General features: G+C 32.2%; 1 protein-coding gene across 6 annotated transcripts in view; it reads left to right on the top strand.

The window, feature by feature from the left end:
- The window catches only part of NBEA (neurobeachin), a 651,237-nt gene that overhangs the window by 126,303 nt on the left and 497,855 nt on the right, over positions 1-27,079 (top strand). For 5 of the 6 annotated variants that reach the window (XM_034665060.1, XM_034665062.1, XM_034665064.1 and 2 more), the window contains exons 11-13: positions 10,190-10,298; positions 20,806-20,958; positions 22,107-22,275. In XM_034665060.1, the coding sequence (XP_034520951.1) occupies positions 10,190-10,298; positions 20,806-20,958; positions 22,107-22,275 (431 nt within the window). Of the gene's footprint in view, positions 1-7,880; positions 7,987-10,189; positions 10,299-20,805; positions 20,959-22,106; positions 22,276-27,079 lie in introns of all 6 variants that reach the window. The other variant, XM_034665065.1, reaches the window with a different exon arrangement.

A 27,079-nucleotide genomic window follows, 5' to 3' on the forward strand; every position in this document is an offset into this window, starting at 1 on the left:
GTGGTGTTGAGTTCAACTATGTCCTAACTGACATTTGTATTTGTCTGTTTTTGTCTGCCTGCTGTATTTGTATGTTTCTGAGGGAGGGGTGTTGAAGTCTCCAAGTGTGACAGTAGATTCATCTGTTTTTCCTTGCAGTTTTAGCTGTATTTGCCTCACATAGTTTGATGTTCTTTTGTTAGGCACATACAGTTTAAGAAATGTAATGTCATCCTGAAGAATTGACTTCTATTTCATTCTATAATGCCCTTCTTAATCTCTGATAACTTTCCTTGCTTTGAAGACTGGCTGTACGGAATTAATGCAGTATTTCTACTTTTTTTTTATTGTTGTTAGCATGGTATATTTTTTTCTGTATATTTACTTTTAATCTAGTGTCTTTATATTTAAACTGGGTTTCGTTTAGACAACATATAGGTGGGTTGTATTTTTCACTTCCTTCTAACAGTTTCTGACCTTTAATTGATGCATTTAGGCATTGACATTCAAATTGATTATATACTTGGATTAATATCTACCATATTTGTTACTGTTTTATATTTGTTGTCTTATTCTTTGTTCCTGTTTTTGTCTATTACTCTTTTTCTTTTTTTGATTTTAAGTAAGCATTTTCTATAATTCCATTTTCTCTCCTTTCTTAGAAGCATGTCAGTTATACTTACTTTTTTTAACTTTTTTTAATGGTTGCCATAGAGTTTGCAACTGAAGTCTACTATCAACAGTATACTACTTTATGGGTATTGTGTGTACTTCATAACAACAAAATAATCATTGCTTCTTCTTGTCTCTAGTATCATTGCTGTCATTAACTTCATATGTCATTAATTTCATATGTAAGCATACATAAGCATATATACATGTGCATAAATGTATAAGCATACATAATGAAATACAGTGTTGCTGTTATTATTTTGAATAACCTGTTGTGTATTAGATCATTTTAGAATTTAAAAAATGACAGTTTATTTTACCTTCACTATTCCTTCTTTACAGCTCTTGGTTTTCTTTGTATAGATCCAAGTTTCTGACCTATATTATTTTCCTTCTCTCTAAAGAATTTTTGTTAACATTTTTTGCAAGCCAGGTCTACTAGCAACAAATTTCCTCAATTTTTGTCTGAGAAAGTCTTTTTTCTCCTTCACTTTTGAAGGGTAATTTTTTTCCGAAGGAAAAAAATGTATTGGATTAGAAGCCCAACAGGGATATTTATTCTCTGTTAAAAAAAGTTTTCCCTCCTGCTCTACCACATGTACAGAGAAATATATTTTATTTTTATGATTTCAAATTATTTTCATACCTCACAGTGGGTGGGACTTGATCATATAATTGTTTTATGATCTCCTATGCTTATATTACGAATGCCGTTCCTCTTATTTTTGATCATTTTAAGCACAGTTATTTAAACTTTTGAAACATTGATCTAATTTTTCAGGGTAGAGAACTTGAGGTTGCTGGGTTTTTTTTCTCTCTCATCACTAAATTTTTCACTCCATTGTCTTCTTGCTTACATGATTTCTGAGGAAAATTAGATGTAATTCTTATCTTATTTCTACTATTGGTATTGTGTTTTTTCCCTTTGGCTTCTTATAGGAATTTTTTGTTGTTTGATTTTCTGTAATTTGAAAATGATATACCTATGTAGAGTTTACTTTGACATTTATCTTGATTGGTGTTCTCTGAGTTTTCTGAATCTGTGGTTTGGTTTCTGATAAAAATCTGGGGGAAATTCTGAATCATTTTTTTTAAAAAAATATTTCTTCTTTTCCTTTCTAGCATTCTGGTATTCCCATTACGTGTACGCGACACATTTTGTAGTTGTCCCACAGTCCTTGGTATTCTTCTTCATCTTTTTTTTTTTTTTCCTTTCCAGTTTTTGTTCTCTTTGGTTTTGGGTTTTTGAGGATTCTATTGATATATACTCTAGTTTACAAATTCTTTCCTCAGCATGTTCAGTCTACTAATATTCCCATCAAACACACTTTCATTTCTTCTACAGTATTTTTTATTGCTAGCATTTCTTTTTTGTCTTTCTTAGGAATTCCACCTCTCTGCTTTTACATTGTCCATTTGTTCTTTTATGATGTCTCTTTTATCCATTAGAGCCCTTAGCATAAGGGCTTAACATAATTTTTTCTTGATAGACAGTGTGTACTTGGTAAAAGGAACCGCTATAAATAGGCCTGTGGTAATGTGGTGAGGTTTCAGGGAGAGAAAGCATCCTTACCTCTGTGATTAAGCATTAATCTTTTAGTCAGCCTGTGCCTCTGGACCATGAACTTCACAAATGTTTCTCAGTTTTTTTTCAGCCCCCTTAGGTGGGAGAAGATGACTGTAGTTGACTGTAGTTGGATACTTCCCTTCTCTAGGTCAGTTAGGCTCTTACAATACCTCAGCAGGTCAGGATTGGTTAACTAGATTCTCCTGAGGAAAGGCCTTGTTAACAGATTGCTCTGGTATGTTTCAAGTTCATTTTCCTTTCCCCTGGGAAGCCTGGGAGGGTTTTTCTGATACTTATGAAAACCTGGTTGATCTCCTGGAAATAAATCACAGTGTAAATGTAGAGTCCTCTCTATGAGGGGAAGGGTTGAAAGCACTGAGATTCCATCAATTTGTCAATTACAGTTCAGTTTTCCCTACCTGGACACTGTTTGCCACAGTGTTTCCACTTAGGTGTCTCTGCTCTGATACCATGACTCCCTATAGTTTGCTGTTTGTCTTCTCAATCTTGAGGGCATCAGTTTGCCCTGTTCTTTTCTTCTCTTATTGGATCCTAGAAGAGTTGTTGATTTATCAGTCTGCTTAGCTTTTTACTTGATAGAATGGATGGGCTCATGGATTCCAGGATTTTTACTTTCAGAACAGAAACCTCTATATTGCTTTGTTTCATCTATCTCTGACTGCTGGTTTGCCCTGGATTTGAACAGCATTATAGAAGTGTGCAGCAGAGTGAGGAAACTGAAGCACTAGCATTTTTGACAGCAGAAATGAAAAGAAGAGGCCCACAACCAGAAATATCCGGGAAATCATGGAAAGGGAAGAACTTGGGAAGTAGCTCAATGACATTATGTATGAGTTCAGCTCTGAGCTGTACCTTTGTGATTCCAATCCAAATCAGAGATCTAATAACCATTGCAGTGAGGCAAGATAAAGAGTCAAAAGTCATTCATGTTGGAAAGGAAAAAAAAAGAACTATCCCTTTTACAGATGACATGATTGTCTATGTAAAAATTTCTTAAGGATTAACACACACAAAATTCTAGTAAGCAAGTTCAGAAAATTTGCAAGAGACAAGTTTCTCATGCAAACAAATTTTATTTCTGCGCATTAACATTGTATAGTAGGAAGCCAAATGAAAAATATGCTTAACAATAGCTTCAGAAATTTAAATATTGAAAATATAAATGTCAGAAACATATAAGGATCTGTGTGCTGAAATCTATAAATCGCTGATGAAAGAAATGGAAGTATTAAGTACATGATGTGATATATTGTGTTCATGTAAAGGAAGACTCAACATAGTAAAGATGTCATTGAATTGATCTATAGATTTAACATAATACCAATTAAATCCTGGCTAGATTTGTTTGTTGATATATGCCAGGTGATTTTTAAAATTTATATGGAAAGGTAAAGTAACTAGGATAGCTAGAATGACTTTGAAAAAGAATGAAGTTGAAGGAATAATACTTCCTGGATTTAAGACATTACTATAAAGCTCTAATAATGAATACAGTATGTGAATCAGCAAGGTGATAGACACATGTATCTCTATAACAGAATAGATTCTAGAAATAGTCCCACACACATATGGACAATTGATTTATGGTGAAGGTGCAAAATCAGTCTAAGGGAGGCATAGTTGTATGCCAAAAAATGGCTTTTGACCTAAACCTCACACCGTAAAAAAAATTAACTCAAAATTAACTCTAAGTGTAAAATATAAAAGTGTAGAACTTTTAGAAGAAAATATATAGGAGAGAATCTTTGTGATCTAGACTAGGCAACATCAGTTTAGTCATGACAATAAAAGCGTGTACATAAAAGACAAAAACTGATAAATTTGACTTTGACATCAAAGTTAAAATTTTTTAGTTTGCAAAAGATACAACAAAAAGACTTTACACACTGGAGGAAGATGGTAGAAAATTTTTACCTGACAAAGGATTATATCAAGAATATATAAAGAAGTCCCTTAAGCTTCAATAGTAGGAAAACATAAAATTCAATTTAAAAAAAGGGGCTTAAACTTGAACAGACACTTGACCCAAAAGGATATTATAAGGATGTCAAAACAGCACATGAAAAGATATTCAGCGTTATTAATCAATAGGGTAATGTATATTAAAACTAGTATAAGATACAACTACACACTTAGTAAAATGGCCAAAATAAAAAATACTCATGGTGCCGAGTGCTGGCAAGGATGAGAAGCAACTGGAATATATTAGTGGTGGGATTGCCAAGTGGTACAGCCATTCTGGAAGTTTGGTAGCTTATTACAAAGTTAAACATACACTCTTACCTTATAATTCAGGCTCTCTACTCATAGGTTTGTGTTTATAAGACATGAATGAAAACTGTGTTCACACAGAAGCCTTTTTATGAATGTTTCTAGTAGTCCTATTCATAATTGTTGTTAACTAGATACAACTCAGTTGTACACAGACTTTGGTAATCCATTTATAAAATGAAATACTATTCAGCAATTAGAGGAATAAACTCTTGACATACACAACCACTTGGATGCGTCTCAAGTGCAATATGTTGAGGTCAGAAAGATAAAGTCAGAAGGTTGCATACTAAATGATTCAATTTATATGACATTCTTGAAAAGTCAGAACTGTAGTGATAAATAAGAGAGGAGTAGTTATTCAAGATTATGGGAGTTGGAAGAATGTGATTGTAAAGCTGTAAAGGGATAGGATAAATGAACTTTTTCTTGGTGTGATGGAACTGATCTGTATCTTGATTGTGGTGGGGTTATAAAAATCTACATATCTGCCATTTTCAGAATTGTACACACACACGCACACACATGCGCTCACACACACACACGAGAAAAGAAATAACAAGAGTCAGGGTTTTTTGCTGGATTATTTAAAAGATACTTAAAGATAATAGAAAATTCCTGTAAAGCCTGAATACCAAATAATTATTTCAGCTTTTCATGTAGTCAGCTGTTGTAATATTTATTTTCTTTATTGGATAATTTTAGCGCTTCCAGGGTATACTTTTTAATCCTGTTTCTGTTAAATAGGCTCTGCTTGGCTGAAAATGGAGCCAGCACCAGGATAAAGGAATGGCCATTTGGCCTCCCTGCTGGGGCATATTTTGATCTTGGGGGGCATTAGAAGATGTATACATAGTTAAGGTCACACATGTATCATTATAATCTCTTTATTTTACGTTTGGAATTTTGAACTTCTTAGGTGTTAGAAAGTAACATCATGACATTTCTAAAGTATCCATGGATTACACATGGTTACTGTAGTGGTGCTGCCCCTTGTAGCACGTCCACTCAATTTTCAGAAAGGGACAAGCACATTTAGCACATAGTAAGTGGCCATTTTTTGATTGGGATTAAATGTAAATTAGTAGGCTTTAAGAGTTATCTCTTCTACAGTAGAGCCTTTTTAGTAAATATCTATTGGCTATTTAGAGTTATGAATGGAGCTGATCAAAAGGCTATTTTATTCTCACTATATAGATGCTGGTAGATACTATATACTAACATGTAACTCTATCATAAGAGGTTTAGAATAAATCCCTTCAGAAGTAAAAATTTTAGAATTTTGTTTCCTATATAAGACAGATTTTGAGATATTTCAGTCACAAGTTTATAAACTTTGACTTTTTTGGCTATAATATATTTTGTCAGATAAAATAGGCTGATGAAACATAAAATCAAAATCTGTTACCAGAAGAAGGTAAAAATGTGTATTAGCCTGATTAAAATAGGGCCTTTAAAGAATACTCTTAAATAGCCATGATAGTCATAGCAAATTCAGTAGAAGCTGCCTGTCTCCTTATCAGGCTGTAAGAAAACGTAGAAATTACTGAGAGATTTCATGGCTAAGGGCAGGCTTAGTGATTTCATGTGCTAGCAGTGTATTCCATCTGTCCTTACATTTTACCGTGCTGCATTTCACTGTTTTCCTTGTTTGACTCTGCAGATAAATGTATTTTACTTATTTTGGCATGTATCTCCACTGAACTGATGAATGTGACAGTTCGTGTATCAGGTTCATTGCATATACAGGCAGGTAGGCAGTGTTCTTTTAAGAGTGCGTCTTTAGGAATACATTGTCTAAAAGTGACCGTTAAATGTACCTGAAATTAGAAACTTTTTAGAGCTTTCTAATTTTGAACTGTGAAGGAATTTAACTCTTCTAACTTCTTTGAGGTTGGTTTTTTTTTGTTTTGTTTTGCATGTGTGTCATGAGAAATTAATTGCGTTGAGTGAGAAATTATCTTGGGTATGGACTTGAGTTGATTTCTTTTACAGTTTTGCTCCTGCTCAGATCACTCTCATCTCAGAAAAGTTTTCTAGTTAAAGAAATAGCATAGAAACAGTGGTATTAGATATTTTATATAATTTTAATCATCCTTGGCAAGATTTCAATGTACCTCAATACCAAATTAGGCTACATAAAAGATGAAACCTTATTAAAAAGGCAAAAGATTTTCTCCCCATACTGATACCTTAATTTTAATGGAGGTTAATCTACTTCTGAATTTATTCTGGCAATTACTTTGTCCATAGTGTTTCTTAAGATATTAAAAGCATCCTTTTAAAAGGGGAGGAGGTGTTGGATCTTGGGCAGTCTTTAATTTTTTACGTTATAAATTCCGTTCTTCTCAATATATTTAAGCAGTTCATCTAGCTGAGGTACATGGCTTGTTTCACTGCAAAGCAGATTGAAAATCCAGTTTCTGTATCCTAAGAACTGCCTTTGAACTGAACTTAGGTTACATATTCAATCTTAATCATTTCAGTTATACGTTAGGTCTGTCTTTATGATATGTTACTTCTTTAAATAATCAAATACCTCAAAAGTAATAAAACTTTTAGGGTCACATGACATGAGTTATCTACATTAGTTACTTTTAAAAAATAAATAATGGACAAATTGAAATGGATACAGTTACATTAAAATCAAGTCAAAATCTATATACAAATTTTAATGGAACCTAAATATGTTACGTATTTTTCATTAGAGACAGAAATTAGTCATGTTCATACATAGTTATTAAATATTCTCAGGTATTTGTGGGCCAAGACTATATGGTATTCTTTAATAACATGGACCAGAAAATTCTAGCAAGATAATAAATATGCTAAGTCATTAGAGGTATTATAATACTATTTTCCTCATTTTTTCTCAGGTCTAGGCCTTTATGAGTATGGTACTTGAAATAAATATTATTTTCAAATTTAATGCGAGCTTATTAAGAACTGGAAGATAATATTTATTTTTAAGAATAACCCTATAGATTGTTAGTGTCATTTTCCTTAAAGGGAGACAGGATTATTAAACACCCTTAACTATTCCTGAAGTAGAATTGCTACGTATAGAACATGACATGTTATAGTACTGTCTATTGAAAAGTTTAGCAATTTTACTTTATGAGATGAAAGTCAGTACACTTTTTGTCTATCAAGTAAAATATTCCATGAAAATCTGTTTCTAGGTATTGCTATACTTTTCAAGAGAATCTTCTATGTTGTATATACTAGTTTTGGCTGATAGATATTTGGTTTTCGGTTATCCTATATACTTAGATCCTCTACAGATGAACTGATGTGTCTAGACAGGAAGTGGTATGTAGGAGATATAGGAATGGGCTGAAGTATCCTTTATATTTGCCTTTGTATCTAGGGGAGTTGGAAATAGGCAAGAATGGAGAGAAATTTTGTATGGCAGTACACAGAATTTTGCAAGTTTATTGTGAGCCCTGCAGCAATCCGATGCATTTTAGTTACTGGTAAGTTTGTTAAATTATGTTTGAAAATGTACCTCTTCGAAGATGGCCATCTATTTACTATTACATCCACCATGTCAAATATACCTATTTTAAAGATTCTTTTTTGAAAAGATGTGGTATTGCTATTGCATTCAGTTTTAGGTATCAATTTAAAATACTTTTGTGAGTGAATGCATTTGACTTTTCAATTGTTGTCATAGCTAAAACTGAAGTGAAATTAACTTTATATGGGTAGCATAGCCATGTGTTAAGATTTTGGAATAAAATTAATATTTCTGATTTTGTAATGGAACTCCACTGTGATTAGAAGTCTGAGCTAATTTTGTAGATGTTTGAGAAAGAGTAGTCCTTCTGACATAAAATAATAAGAAAATCCATGGCATCCTTGTAATTTTATATAGTTCTACATAGAGGGTAATTTATTGTAAGAAATATTTTTTTTTTGCATTTTTTTCATGGACCATAGGGACCATAGGCATTTCCAGTCTTTCTTTTTGGCAGTGCTGATTTTTAGGAATTTTAGTCATCTTTTCCCCTACATCATTAACTCAATTGTAGGTCAGAATTCCATGAAAAGATTAGGACATTGTGTAATCTCTATGCAGTAGTTTCTTTATTCTTCTCAAACATTTAGGTAGAAGTATTTTGTGCAGTAGTACCTGTGCAATTATTTGTGAAGTGGCTTTTACTATTGATACAATTCATTAAAAATGGACTAGATTGCCTAATAGCTGTTCTTCTTTACAGAAACATTAAAAAAATCCCGAGATTCTTCAGTAGTTGTGTTTTATTTGTAAACGTCTAACTTTAGGACAAAGTAAAAGAACATCGCTGACTTGTAATACCAGTTTACTTTTTTTTTTTTTTGTAATTTAAAGAAATAGGGCCAATTAATGCCATCGAATTTTAATTTCTTGTAATGAAGTACTTTATTTCCAGATACACTATATTTTTTCTAGCTGATGTCATGTAACCCATTAAACTATCAGTTTTTATAACAATGATAATTTTGCTATTGATTCCTTTAATGAGAATTTCTGATTTGAACAAGAATAGCCACATTATCAGAGAAATGTGTTGTCAATTCTATTGAAACCAGAAGAGCTAGAATAACTTGAGAGAATACAATCACTTTTGGACTTAGTGATTTTCAAGTTTTCCTCATTAATAAATTTTATTAATACCTTGCCAGGAGTACTTGCGAATTTAAAATATATTTAGAAATTTGTGGTTTTACCCTTTCTTGTGAATATAAATAGGTAATTTAGGGTACATTATAAAGCACAGCAAATAGTTATTTTAATTGCTGATGAAGTTTGGCTTGTCATTTATTGTTATAAACTACAGTAAGGATATACAATGAGGGAATATATATTTTCTTAATGCCATTATGCGTTAATGCTGCTAGTTGAAAATTTTTCAACATAACTTTGTGAAGTAATATATTATCAAAGCTTAATTCAGTGCAGTCATTTATTTTTGTTTTGTTTCTTCCTTCATTCAACAGATATATCAAGCGCTTTATCTTTGTCTGGCAATTATCTTTGTGTGCTTTTATGTGTTTGTGTATACATTGTATAATTAACTGCCACTTTTATTTCAATATTATAGAGATCATTTGTTTTTCTGCTCTCATGAGCTTTCCTGAAGGCATATATGGACATATTAAAAAACTTGTTGTATATTTCTCTGGATATTTTGTAAAAACTATACTTTTTTTTTGACAAATAGGTCTAAATGAAAAGTTTATTTTAAAAACAAGTGTGTTCTTCCAAAGCAATATTGCATACATACTTAAAATTCTCTAAGGTAATATGTTCTTCAAAAGAGTATTATGATGAAAGTCTTTATTGTGGAGAATTGATGTATTTGTGGGTGTGTTTCTTATGTCAGATTTACTTGAAGCAGGTAATGTACATGTGTGTAGGTGAACTTCAGTATTTGGCTTTGGAATTTAAAAAAACTATGCATTTGTATTTTGATTTATGATATTTAATTTTAAAGAGATGAGACTAATTTTCTCATGCTTGTGAGAAAATATAATCCTGTACAATATAAGGTATAATAATCACTGTCAGCAAAATAGAGATTAGATTTAAATTTGGTTGTTATCTTTTTGGCATAATAAAATTCTGAAATGGAACACTGTTTATAATCAACATTTGATGATTACATAATGAAATTATCTGTACTTTACATGCAGTGCTACTCTTTTGGCATTCCTGGTTGAACTACTTAAAAGTTCAGTAGCCATGCAAGAACAGATGCTGGGTGGAAAAGGCTTTTTAGTCATTGGCTACTTACTTGAAAAGGTAAGTGATATGTATTGATGGTTTTATTGTGTAGTATATAGCTGAACAACTGACAATCCCTAATTATATTTTTTCTATAGTTTGTCTTTTCATCGACTGCTCATTGTTAGCTAATTCACAAATATTTACTTTTGTATTTTGCATATAGATTTAAGTATAGACATTGAACTAAATTGGGTGCTAGAAATCTATATAATTAAGGAATTTTGAGTGAAGAAGAAACTAAAGAAATTTTTTTTCCTCTATCTTTATTCAGAGTTACAAGTATTCCCCCTTAATTCTTTTTTTCTAGTTGTTTCTTTGCTATCTTTATATTCAAACTAAGTTTCTTAGTAGTTTTGTCTATTTTATTTTAAATGGATTTTTTGTATTTTGCTTAATTTTCCAATTATAAGGTAAAAAATCTTTATTTTGTAATAAGCAAAACGTTAGTTTGTGATTTGTCTCTGCTTTTAATATATCTGAATATTTAAGATAGATTTTCTTTAATCACTACATAATATAAACAGTACAAATTAGATGGGTTTAATTTTCCCCATTTTGTGTCATTTGTGTTTTGATTTTTTTTATGACCTTCTTTGCTTTAGTTACAACTATAACTAAATTACAATTCTGGTAATGAATCCAGGGTTTCTGATTATGGTCTCATAAGAGTTTGGTTGTATCATGTGATTTCTTTTAAAAAGTAAAGGAGGGAAGTTATGTATACAAGTATTGGCTTTTTTCTTTTCTAAGGAAATATCTGTCAACCTCATTAGCTCTCTCAAACCTATTCTTATCAGTTAACACTAGCATTCAGTTGCTCTGAATATGGAACTATTTGAGAATAATAGAGGTGAGTCCTCAAGTGAGAAGAAGAAACTTATTTTTCTCTTCGGAAATAGTATTGAGAAGACTTTTGGAGATAGTTTTTCAACTCAGATTGCTCTACCTTTGAAATCCTTGTAACCTTTGCTTTGAAATAAGTATTTTTTCTTGAAGGATTGATTGGTGATGGAGGAGTGGTAGGTTATTAAATAGATCGATCATCGACAGCATTTCTTTACTGAAATAATTTTTTGCAGTAACATTAAGCTTATCTTTCGGTGTTTGGTTTCATGGAAAACTATTTTTTTTCTATCTAATTAAGAATTGTTTAGAGGATTTATGTTAAATTACATTTTACATGAATCAGATATTATGAAATGCCTTTGTGATAATACTGTGTATGACAAGATCACTAACAAGAACTACCCCTTGAATATACTTTTCATCTATTTGCTGAGAGTTTATCAGCATACTTCTAAAGTGAGCATTCTTTTACAGTTAAAATTTAGCTTAAAATTAGAAATTCAGTGAGGGGCACCTGGCTGGCTTCATCATTAGATCATGTGACTCTTGATCTCAGGGTTCCAGTTTTGAGCCCCACGTTGGGCATAGATATTCCTTAAAAATAAAATCTTAAAAAATAATAAATTAAAAAAATTAGAAATTCAGTGAAAGGGCTTTAAATAAAATAAAAAGACATATATTCAGTTCTTCCTCTTTCTCAGAAATAATATCCTTAAAATTATATTGTCAAGTTGGGTATAAAAATTATCTCATTGTGGTTTTAATTTGCATTTTTGGAAAATTTGAATAAGATTGGACATATTTTCATATGTATTTATAGCACACCCACTTTTTCTTTTTTATGGAGTAATTATTCATGTCCTTTGCCAGTTTACCCCATTTCCTTTCAAGACCCCCACTTCTAGGCAACCTGAAATCTACTTTTGACTCTGATTTGCTGTACTCTAGATATTTCATATAAATGAGAGCATATATTTGTCTTTTGTATCTTATTTCATGTACCATGGTGTGTACAAGATTTCTTCCATCTTGTAGTATATATCAGTACTTTATTCCGTTTAATGGCTGAACACTATTCCATTGTATGTATATAACACATTTTGTTTATTCAAATGTCAATAGACATTTGTGTTTTTTCCACCTTGGATGTTATGTATAATGCTGCTATGAATGTTCATGTACATGTTTTTGTGTGGACAGATATTTTTACTTCTCTTTGGTAGATATCTATCTATGAATTGATTTGCTGGGCCTTTAATAACTCTATGTTTAACCACTTGAGAAACTGCCAGATTGTTTTCCAAAGTGGCTCCACCATTTTACATGTTTACCAGCAGTGTATTAGGTTTCTAGTCTTTCACATCTTTTCAACATTTGTTAATTGTCTTTTTTATTCTAGTTTATTCAAGTGGGTGTGAAATGGCATTTCATTTTTTATTTGCAATTCTGTGATGTCTAGTCATGTTGAGTATCTTTTTCATATGCTTATTGGCTATTTGTATATTTTCTTTGGAGAAATGTCTATTTAGAACTTTTGCCCAGTAAAAAAATTGTGATATTTTCATTATTGAATTGTAGCAATATTTTATTTGTATACTAATCTTCATTTGATACATGATTTGCAAAGATAGTCTTACATTCTGTAGATCACATTATGTTTTAATTTGCATTTCCATGATGACAAATTAAGTTGAACATTTCGTACATTTATTGTCTTTGAGTAGTTATCCTTTTTTGGTAAATACCTGTTCAAAGTGTTTGCCCTTTTTCATTTCAATTGTCTATCATTTTCTTATTGATTTGTGGTAATTCTGTTTTTATCACAGGTATGAGACCTTTGTTAGGTAGGTATCACGAATATTGCTTCTTCGGTGGCCTGCTTTTTCATTCTCTTAATCTTTTTGATGAACGGAAGTCCTTAATTTTAATATAGGTCACCATTTCATTTTCTTTTATGATTAGCCCATTTCGGATCCTAATGTATCCCAAAGCCATGAGACTGTTCTATGTTTTCTTCCCAAAATTTTGTTTTACTTTTCACATTTAGATTTACAGTCCATCTGGAATTGAATTTTGTGTATGGCATGAGGTATAAGGGTCAAAGTTCTTTTTTAACCCTCAAATATGTAGCAGCTGGCCTGGTACTGTTTATTGAAGATGACTTCCCACTGCATCGCAATTTAATTTTTGCCATAAATCCAATAACCATATATAAATGATTTCATTTCCAGAATCCATCTATTGTGGGTTTTTTTCTTTGAGCCAGTACAACACTATCTTAATTTATATGCCTTTTTAGTATATTTTGATATATCATAGTGTGCCATCTAGTTTTATTGTTTTTCAAGATTACTTTGGCTATTATTGGGTTTTTGCCCAATTATATATATATATATATATTATATTATATTGTATTTTGAACCTTCCAATTCATGCATTTAGTGTATCCTTCTATTTATTTACGTCTCTTTGGTAGTTTTCTGTGTAGAAAACTTTGTCTTTTTGCTAGATTTATTTTTAGATAACTTGAGGTTTTTCAAATGTTAGTTTTTTTATTTGTCATGGAACCATAGAAATATAATTAGTGTTTATATTGACCTTTTATATACCAATATTGCTGTTCTTCTATTAATTCTAGTACTTTGTTCTTTTTTCAAAAACATTTCTTTGTTGAAAATCTCATCAAAGGAGAATGGCAGTTTTATTTTTTCCTTTCCAGTATTTATTCTTTTTATATTTTTTCCCTTGATATTGCACTAAGACTTCCAGTATAATGCTGAACAGAAGCTGTAATAATGAGCATCCCTATCTTATTCCAGATCTCATGTGCAAAGCTTTCAGTAATTAGCCACTAAGTATGGAATATGCTGTAGATTACTTTTAGTAGAATTAGGAAATTGTCTACTACAAGTTTGCTGAGTTTTCTATATCATAAACAGGTGCTGAGTTTTGTCAGATGCTTTTTCTGCATTATTTGAGATAATACTGTGTTTCTTCAATTTTTTCCTAGTTTAGTGAACTACAGTAATTGATTTTCATATGTTAAGCCACGCTTATATTCCTGGAATCCTATTTAATCTTAGATACATCCCTATTCCGATCAGTCTTTTTTCCTTAAAATGGCTCATGTCAGTGTCACCAATAGTCTTATATTCTTACATCTTAAGATTCTCAGTTTTCATCTTATTTGACCTGTTAACATTTCAATTCTAAAAGTCTTTCCTTCTTGAAATGATTTCTTCTGTTGTATTTTGTGACAGCATTCTTTCTTTGTTTTCTTCCTACTTCCTTGGTCTCCTGTTTTATTCTCTCCTACTAGTGCCTCTTCTTTCTAAATTTTAAAGGCTGATTTTCCTCTCAAATCTTTCATCCCTCAGTTTTCTCTACTTAATAGCGTCGCCATTCACCAAGTAGTTCAGACCAAAAATGTTAATCCTTTTTGACTCTTTGACACACTAAATCCAGACCCTGGTAATTATGTTGTCTAGGTATCAAAACATACCCAGAATGAATGACTGCTTTCTACTTATACCTTACTCTTTTCTGTATCACATTGATATCATCTTATTTCAGACAGTCACCCTCTTTCACTATTGATTATCCACAGTCTGTTTTTTACTTGCAGCCAGACTAATCTTCCTAAAATGTGTCAGACCTTACTGCTCCATCCTTCTCAAGGTAAATTCACAATTCTCTTACCTCTGACATCATCTCTTTTCATCCCCCCTCTTATTTTCTCTGTTGCAGAAACACTGGCCATGCAAAGGCCTCTTTGCCTTTCCCTTAAAAACTAAAGTGGTAAGCATGAGTCCATCTCAGGATTTCTACATTTTCTTTCCCATTGCTTTCATCATTCTTTTTCTAGGTATCCAACATGGCTTGATTCTACACTTGATTTAGGATTTCGCTTATGACACCTTATTAGAGAAGTATTCCCTAATCACTCTAAATAGAATAGTACCCCTTCTTCCATAACCATCTCTTTCTCCCTACTCACCTAATTTTTTACAGCATGATTCTGACTTCTTTTTTTACTTGTTTATTTTCTGCCTCTTTTCACTGGAATATAAGCTTCAGCTTCATGAAAGCAGGGACAGTATCTTTTTTGTTCTCACCTTATTGATGTGTCTTCCGTACCTAAAGAAAGAATACCTGCCTCAATAAATGTTTGTTGGATTTAATTGCATAAATGAAAAGCATTTGCGTGCTTGTCTGATTACCTCAAAGAATATGTTTTTCACCTTCCCAGATGAATATTCACACTGTTTTATTTTTAAACATCAGTTGCTGGGTGAATAGTATAGATAATAAAGTCTCCATTTTTATTTTATCATCAACTAATAATAAGCTAATGGTTAACTGTCACTTAGCTTTATCTCCTTGTCTTAGAAGGTATAACTTAGTTATCAAGGAAGGTAGTCTAATGATGAGAGGCTTTCTGATTGATCACATATAGACTATTTCATGAACAACTTTCGAGGTTCTTTGTTTTGTTTTATTTTGCCAAAATATGAGTTTGAAGGAAACTTAGGTTATCTGATGTATTCAATATTTTTGGTTGTTGTTAATTTAAAAAACTGAATCAAAGTGGCTTAAACATTTAGGAAAAATGCTTGCTAATGTAACTGGAAGTCTAGTGATAGGTGGCTTATTAGTCATAGTCCTGGTAGGAAACAGATATCACACTCAAACTTGGTTATTGAAGAGTTTAACGCAAGGATCTTTGAAAAGTTGTGAGCATTGTTAAGGGAAATCAGCAAGGTTTGCAGAGGTGAGAGGAGTGAGTGTTTATTGTAACACAAAAAGAAAGTTATTGTTGTTCTAGGAGAAGTTGTACCTGACAAGAGTATGGTCTTCAGTAAAAGAATATAGTGTATTTACCTGAAGAGGTAAAGCCAGGGTCCCCCCAGTTTCATTTTTTTCCTGTCCTTTAATTTCCCGCTGATGTCTCTAACTAGTCAAACCCAATGGAAGCCAATAGCCAAGGGAGCCTCCCAAGCACAGAAATAGGTTGGGGAAGGTTGGGGAGTAGATCAGTTATAGCCAATAAAACATGTCCATGAAGCTGGGCTCTAGGATTTGGTTGTCTGAGTCTCAATTACGCCATCAAGGACCCAGGGTTTTTCTGTGTGTCTGTTCTGCCATCTATACTCACGATTTTATTTGCCACTGTAACTACTATCCTTTGTGGTCCTAAGAAGGTTGCCAGGTTGAGTTAAGTGCTATAGGCTTTCACATCCAGCTGGGGGGTAAATAGAAGAGCTCCTTTCTCTCAATTACCGAACAACATCCTTCCCTCCAATTTGATTGCTCAGGTTAAGTCTTGATGTAGTTTGAATTATTTGTTGCCATGAAAATTTTGGTGAATCACTGTCTACCTGTCTCCCCCAAACAACAGCAACAACAGCAACACAGAAGTGATTCAAATTGGATTAGGCTTTTGGAGCTCAATTTTGGTGTCCTGGAAGGAGTGAAATGGATATTGAGGACCAACTACTTTATGACGTACCTCTACTAATTAAAATAATTTTCCACAATTTACTTAATAATATATATAGAGAGAGAGTGGTTTCTTCAATAAAAATGAACATTTCTGGTGATCCGTTCCATTGTGGGCTGTTGTAAATGTGGGAAAGGCCTCTTTTTACTGAATAGCAACTTGTCCCTATAACATCCATTGCTCCTATTTGATTTAGTTACTTCTGGAGTGGACATTATAATTGTTTTTTCCTAGCTTCTAAAATTCTGTTTCCAGATATGTTCCATCACAATTCATATAGCACTCATCGTACAGATTATGTCTTCAGTCATCACACAAAAATAATGTTACATAGTTTAAATTTCAGAGCATGCATTTTACAGATTTATAACTATCAATTATACAACTGTTTTTAAAATAGCTTTACTTGAGAAATGAAAGCAAATATCAAAATAAAAAATATTTTAAAGCAATCATTCAAACTAAACACATTAAAACAGAGTTCGATATCTTCTTTGATCTTCTCCTAATCTGTGTTTTGTCTTATCTATTCTGTTCTTATTCTGTTCTTGAATTTGACACGAATTCAGTTAAACATCTGCTGAGAATTATGGCAGGTACCGGACAGAAAAAAAGATGAATAAGATAGCATCCTCTTTTATATCAGGAAATAAAGATATGTGAATAATTAACAGTTATGCAAGGCAGAAGGAGGAAGTACTACTTATGGTAAAGGTAACATGCTATTGAAGGGAACTAACGTTTTCTGCCTGGTAGGATTTTTGAGTAGGCCAATAAAAAAACCACAAGTTTAGAAAGATAGTTCCTAAAGATCAATTTTAGAATAAAAAGTACCACCAAAAGCTTAATTGCTCTGAAAAAAACTGACACTTTTTTAAACTAGTGTGCAAGGAAGGCCTCATGTGATGCTTCCACCATGTCTTTTTATAACACAGAGCGAGTTAAAAACTTGTTTTCACATTATAAATTACTTCCCCAAATGAATATGTTCATAATGGCCAATCTGATTTTATATTGTTTTAGTGTTCTTTATAAACACAATAATCTTATTTTTTTTATTTTTACTTTTTAAAAGATTTATTTATTTATTTGACAGAGAGAGAGAGAGGGAGCAAGCACACAAGCAAGGGGTGTGGCAGAGGGAAAGGGAGAAGCAGGCTCCCTGCTGAGCAGGGAACCCAGTGCAAGGCTTGTTCCCAGAACCCTGGGATCATGACCTGAGCCTAAGGCAGACACCTAACCAAGTGAGCCACCCAGGCACCCCAACACATGACAATTTTATAGGATAAAATCTGATCTCTTAAAATTTAATCTACGAACAGGACCTGACTCTTCTATTTCAGAGTTTTAAGCATAAAAATAGAATTTATCAGATAATTTTCTTGAAATCTTTATTACTGAATAAAAATATATTTATAATGATTATAAAAACATATGTAAAATTACATATTATATTCTATATTCTGTGCATTATTATATTGTATATTATATATTATGTTATTATAATAAGCTATGTGAAGTTATAGCTAGTAAAGGAGGGGCCGAAGCTTTATATAACCATTGATCTCTTATTTTAATTTTATTCACCTATCTATGAATAAAATGTCTTAGAATTTAAAAGTATTGTATTCTTTTTATTAAAGTTTCTTTAAAGTGAGTGCTCAGATTTTGATTTTCTCTTAAAGATTTTTTTTGCTTTTTGGGGACACCTGGGTGACTCAGTCAATTAAGCGGCTCAGGTCATGGTCTTGGGGTCCTGGGATCAAGCCCCAGCTCCCTGATCAGCAGAGAGCCTGTTTCTCCCTCTCCCTCTTCCTGCCCCTCTGCCTAATCTCTGTCAAATAAATAAATAAATAAAATCTTAAAAAAAAAAAAAAAAGGTTTATTTGCTTTTACCNCCCCCCCCCCCCCGGTTTAATAATTCAGCTACTTGTTAGGATCATTTTTCCGTCGTCTTATAAAATTTTCATGTAAATTTATGCTCCTAGGCTTGGTTTGAATTTTGTAGGACTATTGCTCATCTACCCACCACTGGCGTTTTTGTCAAACATACAAGCATAGCAATAAAAAAAATCATTGCTACCCTTATGATACTTCAAATTAATTGCTTCCTACTTGGTAAACATTTTCTTAATCACTCTTCCACAATTTGCCATCCACTGTGTTTTTTCATGTACTTACTGGCATCCAACTTGTTATATATTTTACTTTTTTATGTTATTATATGCCCCTGTCTTCTCCTCCCTTAGGATTTAAGTTCTGTGAGGGCAGGGCTTTTTTAATTTTGTTAGCTATTCTTTCCACAGTGCCAAGGAGAGTCCCCAGCAAATAGTAAGTACTCAACATGCATATTTTCTGTATGACTAAATTAAAAGTAGTGAATCTGCCTTTAAGTAAAGGAAATGGTTGCAAGGGTTTTCCAAGTTGAGGGAGCATGGTAGAGAAAGCAGATGAAGCAGACTGGTGTTGTGTAGGCAAAATTGACCCAAAGTAATATTTTATCTGGCTCAATGAAAAGTTTTCTAGTGTTGAATTTTATTTCCTTTAGGTATTTTGGGCAGCTCTCACTACTCTTTATTGTCTCCTACATTGTTAACTATTTGAATATTGTAATCATATGAGTTTGTGACACACTTGTGTAGAAGTGTGAAATGCATAGCATGCTTATGTCAAATTTATTGAGCTGCCCTTGTTAAGTAAACCATATGGGAAGTAAAATTGGCAAGACAATTTAGTCCCTTTTAGACCTTAATTATCCTGTAGTGATACTTGAACTTCAGTCAATGGATAATGGAGAGAAAGGTGTGATGTGACCTGTGCTTTGGGGTTGAGTGGTAGGTGATTCTTTATCCTAGGAGGATCAAAAAGGATCACTAGATGAGGAAGAAAAGATTTGTGTAGTAAGATATATTTTTGACATTTGAATTAGAATTAATTGGTCTTTAAACAACAGCATTTCCTCTATAATATTTTCATCTGAAATTATACTCTAAGGTGGTATTTTCCAGTCAAAATATAATGCAAGTCTCGTATGTTATTTAAAAATTTTTGGTAAAACATAACCAGTGAAATTAATTTTAATAATGTATATTATTTAACCTTATATGTCCTAAATATTATCACTTCAACATATACTCAGTTAAAAAAATTGTAAAAGATATTTTGCATTATTTTTATTCTAAATCTTCAAAATCCCATCTATACATACTTATAACACTTATCACCTAGGACTAGCCATATTTCAAGGGCTCAGTAGCTACACATGGCTAGTGGCTACTATGTTGGACAATGCAGCTTTAAGGTTTGGTTTGAATTTTGGAAGGTCTGTCATTTATCTAAATAGCTTTGGTAGTAGGTTACTTACTGGTGATGGCAGTTGAAAATCTTGATGGGAGTGTTAGGCTGGAGATATTGTTATGTGAAGCTGTGGAAACGTAAAATATCATCAAGAAAGAAGGATTTTATGGAAAAGAGAAGCCAAATAAGTTTCAGCAGTTCCCATCTTTTAAGCAAAGGACACTGGGGAGTAATCTGAGGGTCAGTATTTCCAGGAAAGTGATATTTGCTTTTCATATACCATGGCTAGATTGAAAGGTTTATGCTGAGTAAGATGCTTTGTATTTGGCTATGTGCAACTCATTTGTGACTCTGTGAAGAAAAAATTCAGTGGAATGTGGAGTCAATTTATTTGCCTCTTGGTTTGGATCTTGTGAAAGCACTTCTCTTTCCCAATATCTTGTGTGTGTGTGTGTGTGTGTGTGTGTGTGTGTGTGTGTGTGTATGTGTATGATCATGATAATTAATTTTATTCCATTTCAGTTTCCTTTGAGATCTCTTTAGTCAATTTATACAAAAATGGGTTGAAACCATTTTTATTCATAGCTTATTTTATTTCTTTAGTTTGTTTAAAGTGGCATTGTTTAACCTGAGTTACTTACCTGCTGTTGTTCTGGAAAGGGCTTCAGGTAACAAATTGTCATTCAGAAAATTACCTTAAAATTTTATGTTTCTGAATATAATTAAATTTTGAATAACAAAGGAAATATATATATAGTTTTATATTTAAATTATTAAGTATGGCATATGAAAAATTCATGCATACTTATTGTAAGTCAGCAATCTTAAAATTTGATATTCTGGATATTTTTAGCTTGAAAATCTTTTCTTTTTCTTTAGTCATCAAGAGTTCATATAACTAGAGCTGTCCTGGAGCAATTTTTATCCTTTGCAAAATACCTTGATGGTCTGTCTCATGGAGCACCTTTGCTAAAGCAGCTTTGTGATCACATTTTATTCAACCCAGCCATCTGGATACATACACCTGCAAAGGTATAAATTTCATTCTCATTCATTTTATGTTAGTGTAATATTAATAAATTATGGTTATGGATTTAAAATATGCAGTAGAAAGCATTTGGATTCTTTCAGCATATTTTATAGTCAACCTGAAACAGTTGTATTACCAGAATCAGCAATCAAAATATTAAATATGTAAATATTAAAAGAAATGAAACTGTAGTTTAAGCTTGATATAATAACTGTGTTCTGAAGTTAGTAGTTGTGATTCATATCTTTCCAAGAAAGAATTTGGTACACTGATTATTAAGACTAAGAAAAGAGAAAATAATTAGGTAACCAATTATATAATGATTATTACAATCATTGTGACCGGAAAATTGCTTATATTGTGAATATAGAGTTTATGTCATGATTGTAAATATTCTTTGTTTTAAATACATACATTGTTTTTTATATATCAACATAAAATTTTTATTATTTTGCATACCTAAATTTTAGCCCTCTAGAATTCTAGTGGAAGTCGGTAAGGAGGGACATTCTTCATGAAAGCGAGCTTTCTTTTACAGTTTTCAGATTTTCCACATAACTTCAGTTAGATTATATAGGGTCTGACTTTTATTATTGTTTAGCATGTTAATTGTGGTGCTAAACTCAGACTTTAAGTTTGTTCACTTTTAAACAAGATATTTTACTTGTCCTCTCTCTACTTACCTGGTTAGGTTCTGATACTGTGGCAGTGGGTTAAGAAAATTTGGAATTATGTGAACTTTTAGGATATATGACAGTGTGTATTTTTTCCAAATATGATATAGTTCATTCTTGTTAGTTCTGTTCCTCTGAGCTGCTGAAATGTACTTTGATTAAGGGCTTTAGTCTAGGTAACTTTTTAAATAATTTGATTTTCCTATCAGTTACTTTTGATTAACTCATTTAAAATTATTTCTTTGTTAATTGCTACAGATTACCTTTATTAATATAAATTTTATTAGAATATGTTGGCTGCAGATTTTCTTTTAAAAATATAAATAATATTTAATAAATAGTTATTTTTAACCTCATAATAAATGGTTCTTTCTTGGCCTTTACTAATTTACATTTAAATTAGAATGTATATTTATAATATAAACACTTGAAGCATTTTAAATTTATTTTAATGCTCTGTTAATATTCTATATTAGGTTCAGCTTTCCCTATACACTTACTTGTCTGCTGAATTTATTGGAACTGCTACCATTTACACAACCATACGCAGAGTAGGAACAGTATTACAGCTAATGCACACATTAAAATATTACTACTGGGTCATTAATCCTGCTGACAGTAGTGGCATTACACCTAAAGGATTAGGTAAGTACAACACTACCACTATGTTCATTGTACTATTACTGGTCTATATCCTGAGTACTGTTAGAGGAACTAGATGTGCACGGTTATGAAAATATCACTGAACTATTGTCTTTCTTGTATAGTAACCTTGTATATTGAGAATTTTTTTTGGTAGAGAAGTTTATAGTTCTGAACATTAAGTTATTTTTGGAACAAAGGCAGGTAAAAAATAATATTCTGCCTTTTAGCCTATATGCTTGTTGTGGCTCAGGGAAATATATTCGTAATATTAAAATCGGATGAAGTTGATCATGGCCAATGTGTTCTAATACAGTTGTTTCAACCCTTTGAGATAGTTACCTTTCTTTATATTTTTCTCCCAAATTCACCCTTTATTCTAAGTGTAGTAGAAACTACTTTAATACTTCATTGTGTTGTTTAAACAATATTGCCAGGGCACCTGGGTGGCTCAGTTAGTTGAGCATCAGACTCTTGGTTTCACCTCAGGTTGTGGTCTTGGGGTCTTGAGATCAGGCCCTGCCTCTGGCTCCGTGATCAGCACAGAGTCTGCTTGGGATTCTTTCCTTCTCCCTGTGCCTTTCTCCCAGCTCATGTGGATGTTCATGGGTGTGCACACTTTCTGTCTTTCTCTAGAATATAATAAATAAAATCTTAAATAAATAAACAAAAATAAATACTGCCTACTTTCCTAATTATATAAAAATGCATACTCATCATAGAAAATAAAACGATATAGAAGAAAAATATTACTCATAACCCAACCCTAGGAATAAGAACTGTTTCAGGTTTGGTGTGTGTTCTTCCACTATTTTTCGTTGCATTAAATGTGTGAAATATTTACTCATTTACAGAATTGAGATTTTCTTGATTTTTTTTCTGTTTTCTTCTTGACTCTACATAGTAATTTAAAAGAATGTACCATTTACATGTCTCTAAAATTTTGATTCTATAGATAACAGTGATCTATTCCTTTGTATATAATCATTTACTTCCATCTTTGATTTGTTTAAAATTACTGAGAGTAATTACTGTGTAGTATGTGAGAGTGCTTTCTCAGCATACTAACAATAGTGTTGAAAATTATTGTTTTATAAAAATCTTTTTAATAAGGGAAAATAACATTTCACTATTTTAATTGTCATTTATTAGCTTATGTCTTTTATTGCTAGGACTTTAAAAATTGTGTTATTTGCAATCTGGTGTAGTATTCTGCCATTCATGGCTTTTTCTATTGCTTTTAATCTTGATAATGCCTAAAATTTACTGAACGTTCACCATGAGTTTGAATCTGCACTAAGCATCCTGTAAATTTTGTTTAATCATTTGTATATAATGTAATAATATATGCATAGGCATGTTTACACATACACGTAGGACTACATAACTACGTTGTAACTGCGTTGTCAGTATTATTGTTATTTTGTTGGTTAGGAAACTGAAAGTTGGTACAAAGTAACTAAAATTTGAGTCATGTCTATGTGACTCAGATCGTCTAAAACACTACACTAGAGTTTTCTTTACCCCAAACAAATCATATATTCATACGTATTAATTTCTACTTCAGAAAGTTAATTTCTAATTTAAAGAAAGTTGCAAGAGTGATACAAAGAATTACCATAAACCCCACCGTGTTTCCCAGTATTTTGGATTTTACCACATAGACTTTAGCATTCTCCATTTTTATGTAAATATAGTTATATATACATGCACATATTTTTTTCTGAATCAATTGAGAATAAATTGTAGATGTGATACTGTATTACCTTAAATATTTACTGTTTATTTCCTAGGAGGCATAGTCTTAGATAACCAAGGACAACCATTAGAATCAGGTAATTAACATTAATACAATGCGATCATCTAATCCAAAGATTGCTTTTAAATTTCACCAATTATTCCAATAATATCCTTTCCAGAAAAAAAAACCAAAAACAAAAAACCTTTTTTTTCTGTGAATCCCAGTCTAGGATTGTAAATTGCATTTAATTGCCTTGTCACTTTAATATTCTTCAATATGGAATAGTTTTTTTTTTTTTTTGGTATTTCTTTGTCTTTTGTGACCTTGATATTTTTGAAGAATACAGACAAATTATTTCTTAGAACGTCCTTTAATTTGGATTTGTTTGATATTTGCTCATGATGATCCAGGTTTTTCATTTTTGGTTGGAATCACATGGAAGTCATACCAATTCTGCCACACTGTATCATGTCAAGAGGCTCATGACGTCGAGCTGTCTTATTACTGGAGATGTTGACTTTGATTATTTGATTAATGTGGTGTCTGCCAAAGTTCTTCATTATAAAATTGCTACTTTCTCTTTTGGAATAATAAGTATTTGGTGGAGAAACATATTGAGACTATGTAAATATCTTGTTCTTCAACAAACCTTCACTTACTGGTTTTAGTTCATCAGTGGCTCTTGTCATAATTGGTCTTTATTGTGATTGCTGCTAAATGACTATTTTCTAAGATATATTTGTTTGAATTCTACGATAAGAAGGAACTTGTTTTTTCTCTCCATTTATTTGTTAATTTTATATCAGCATCAATTTCCTGAATTTCTGTTTTATTCTGTGTATTATATCAATAGTTGGCACATTTTCTCTGCAAAGAGCCACGCGGAAATATTTTAGGCTTAGGGAGCCATAAGGGCGCTGTTACAAGTAGTCAACTCTGCCAATGTATAACAAAAACCGACATAGACAGTATGTAAGTGAATAGATATGGTTTGTTTCAGTGAAACTTAAAAACTGTTAAGGCTTAATGGATTTAGCCCAGAGACTATCTCCTGGGTTGTATCATTATTTATTGGATGTTAAGGTTGTCCCAGATTTGGCTTGTAGGAGACCTTCACATGAGATCTTGGGTCTTTATGACAGATGTGCATAATTTTTTAGTGCTCGCTCTCTGCCAAAGATGTTTTTGGTTTATTTTATACTTACCCATTCCTGGAATCAACCATTTCTCCAAAGAGCCCTGGTTTGTTTTGGTGGATATGATTTTTGGAAACCCAGATTTAGGTGTTCGGTGTGCCTCATGTACTTATTGCTCTTTGAGTGGCATTGCTTCTAGACATTCTGCGTGGATCTAGGAAATACAGGTTTGTACATAGATACCTTCCTTTCCCATTTAAAACCACATGGTTCAGTGTAGCCTCAAGCTTATTATATTTATAGCTTTCTTCCTTCAATAGTGAAAAATCTGGCTTACGTAATCTTTAATGTCTTTATATATTTGCTTATTCTACGTTATGAAGCAGTGTTTTGACATGTGCAACCATCACCATCTCAGCTTTGACATTGCCAGTCAGCCATGACCATCCCCTCACCTCTAACTCTGGCTGGTCCTTGTCACCTCCTTGGCCCCGATTGTTTCTTTGCTGCTGACCACACTACTGGCCCATGTTGTCTCCTCACCCTGACCCTGAAGGTCCTGCCAGACTTAGTTGCCCCTTTGGCCCTGCCAGCATCTGGAGTTTCCTTGGCCTGTGCTGCTTCCTCCCATCCCAGGGCCCTCAGGCTTGGCTGGCTCTGGCTACCTCAAGGAGAGGGGAGGGAAGAAACCAAAGAAATATATTTTAAAGAAAAGTGACAAGAAAGTGGAAGAGAATTTCTTTTTCTTTACGATTTATTCTTTTTTAATATATCTTTTTATTTATTATTTTTAATAATCTTTTTAATTAAACTTTTTAATCCATCAGAAATTAACTTGGGTATTTAGTGAAATGTGAGGTTCTGACTTGAAACATAGTTTTCTAAATAACTTTTTTCAATACTATTTTGAACTGAAATACTTTCTTTTAGGGATACAATAAAGATACTTTGTACTACACTAGGTTTTCATAGTACTAATCCATATGCAGGCACTGACTTGAGAAGTAGGATATTTTTGCTTTGACTCTTACTTAACACTTCTGTCTCTTAAATTATTATTCTATAAGGTTCACTGTAAAACAATTTATTTATATTAACAAGGTACCATAGTAATACATGATCTTAGTTAGCAAGTAGAATAATACAAATGTTTATAAATAAAAACTTAACTATTCTCTCAAGGAGCCCGTATCACCAGTCTTATATATTCTTCTGCCTCTTTTTCTCTGCTCATACAAACACAAACTTACACATGCCTACATGTAGGTGCTTCAAATTATAGGTATTTCAAAGATTTATTTTGAATACATCATAAATGCAAATATGTAATTATGTAATAAACCTCATATAGGTCCCACTAAGCTTAAGAAGTAGAATATTGCCATTAACCTGTATTTACCTATCTTTGGTCACATCTTCCTCCCATTCCCAGCCATAGAGATGCTCAATTTTATGTTTTATGTTTTTGTTGTATGTTTATTATGCCTTTTTCTTACTTGAATGCTTATTATTTTTTTAGTATGCTTTAGCAACTTTGCTATTTTTGTATGTATTCCTAAACGATTGTTTAGCTTTTGTATTTTACATAAATAGTGTCATTTGAGATTTATGTTACTCAATTTTATATTTGTAACATATCTGTTCTATTTTGTAAAATATGGATTCATATTATGTATTAGACTCATACGTATGTATATTTTTCTGGAACATCCTCTTTACATTGTACAGTGTCTGACAATAGTAATTATAGCTAACATTTACTGAGTGCTTATAATTAAAATGGACCAGGCATTATTCTAATTCCGTTACATGTGTTGCTCTGTTTAATCCTTACAAAATATCCTGTGACATAAGCACTATTATTATTCTCATCCTTACAATAAAAAAAGAAACAACTGACACACTAAGATAATATAAAACTTGTCCAATT

This window comes from Ailuropoda melanoleuca, chromosome 7 (genome assembly GCF_002007445.2).
Source record: "Ailuropoda melanoleuca isolate Jingjing chromosome 7, ASM200744v2, whole genome shotgun sequence".
NCBI lineage: Eukaryota > Metazoa > Chordata > Mammalia > Carnivora > Ursidae > Ailuropoda > Ailuropoda melanoleuca.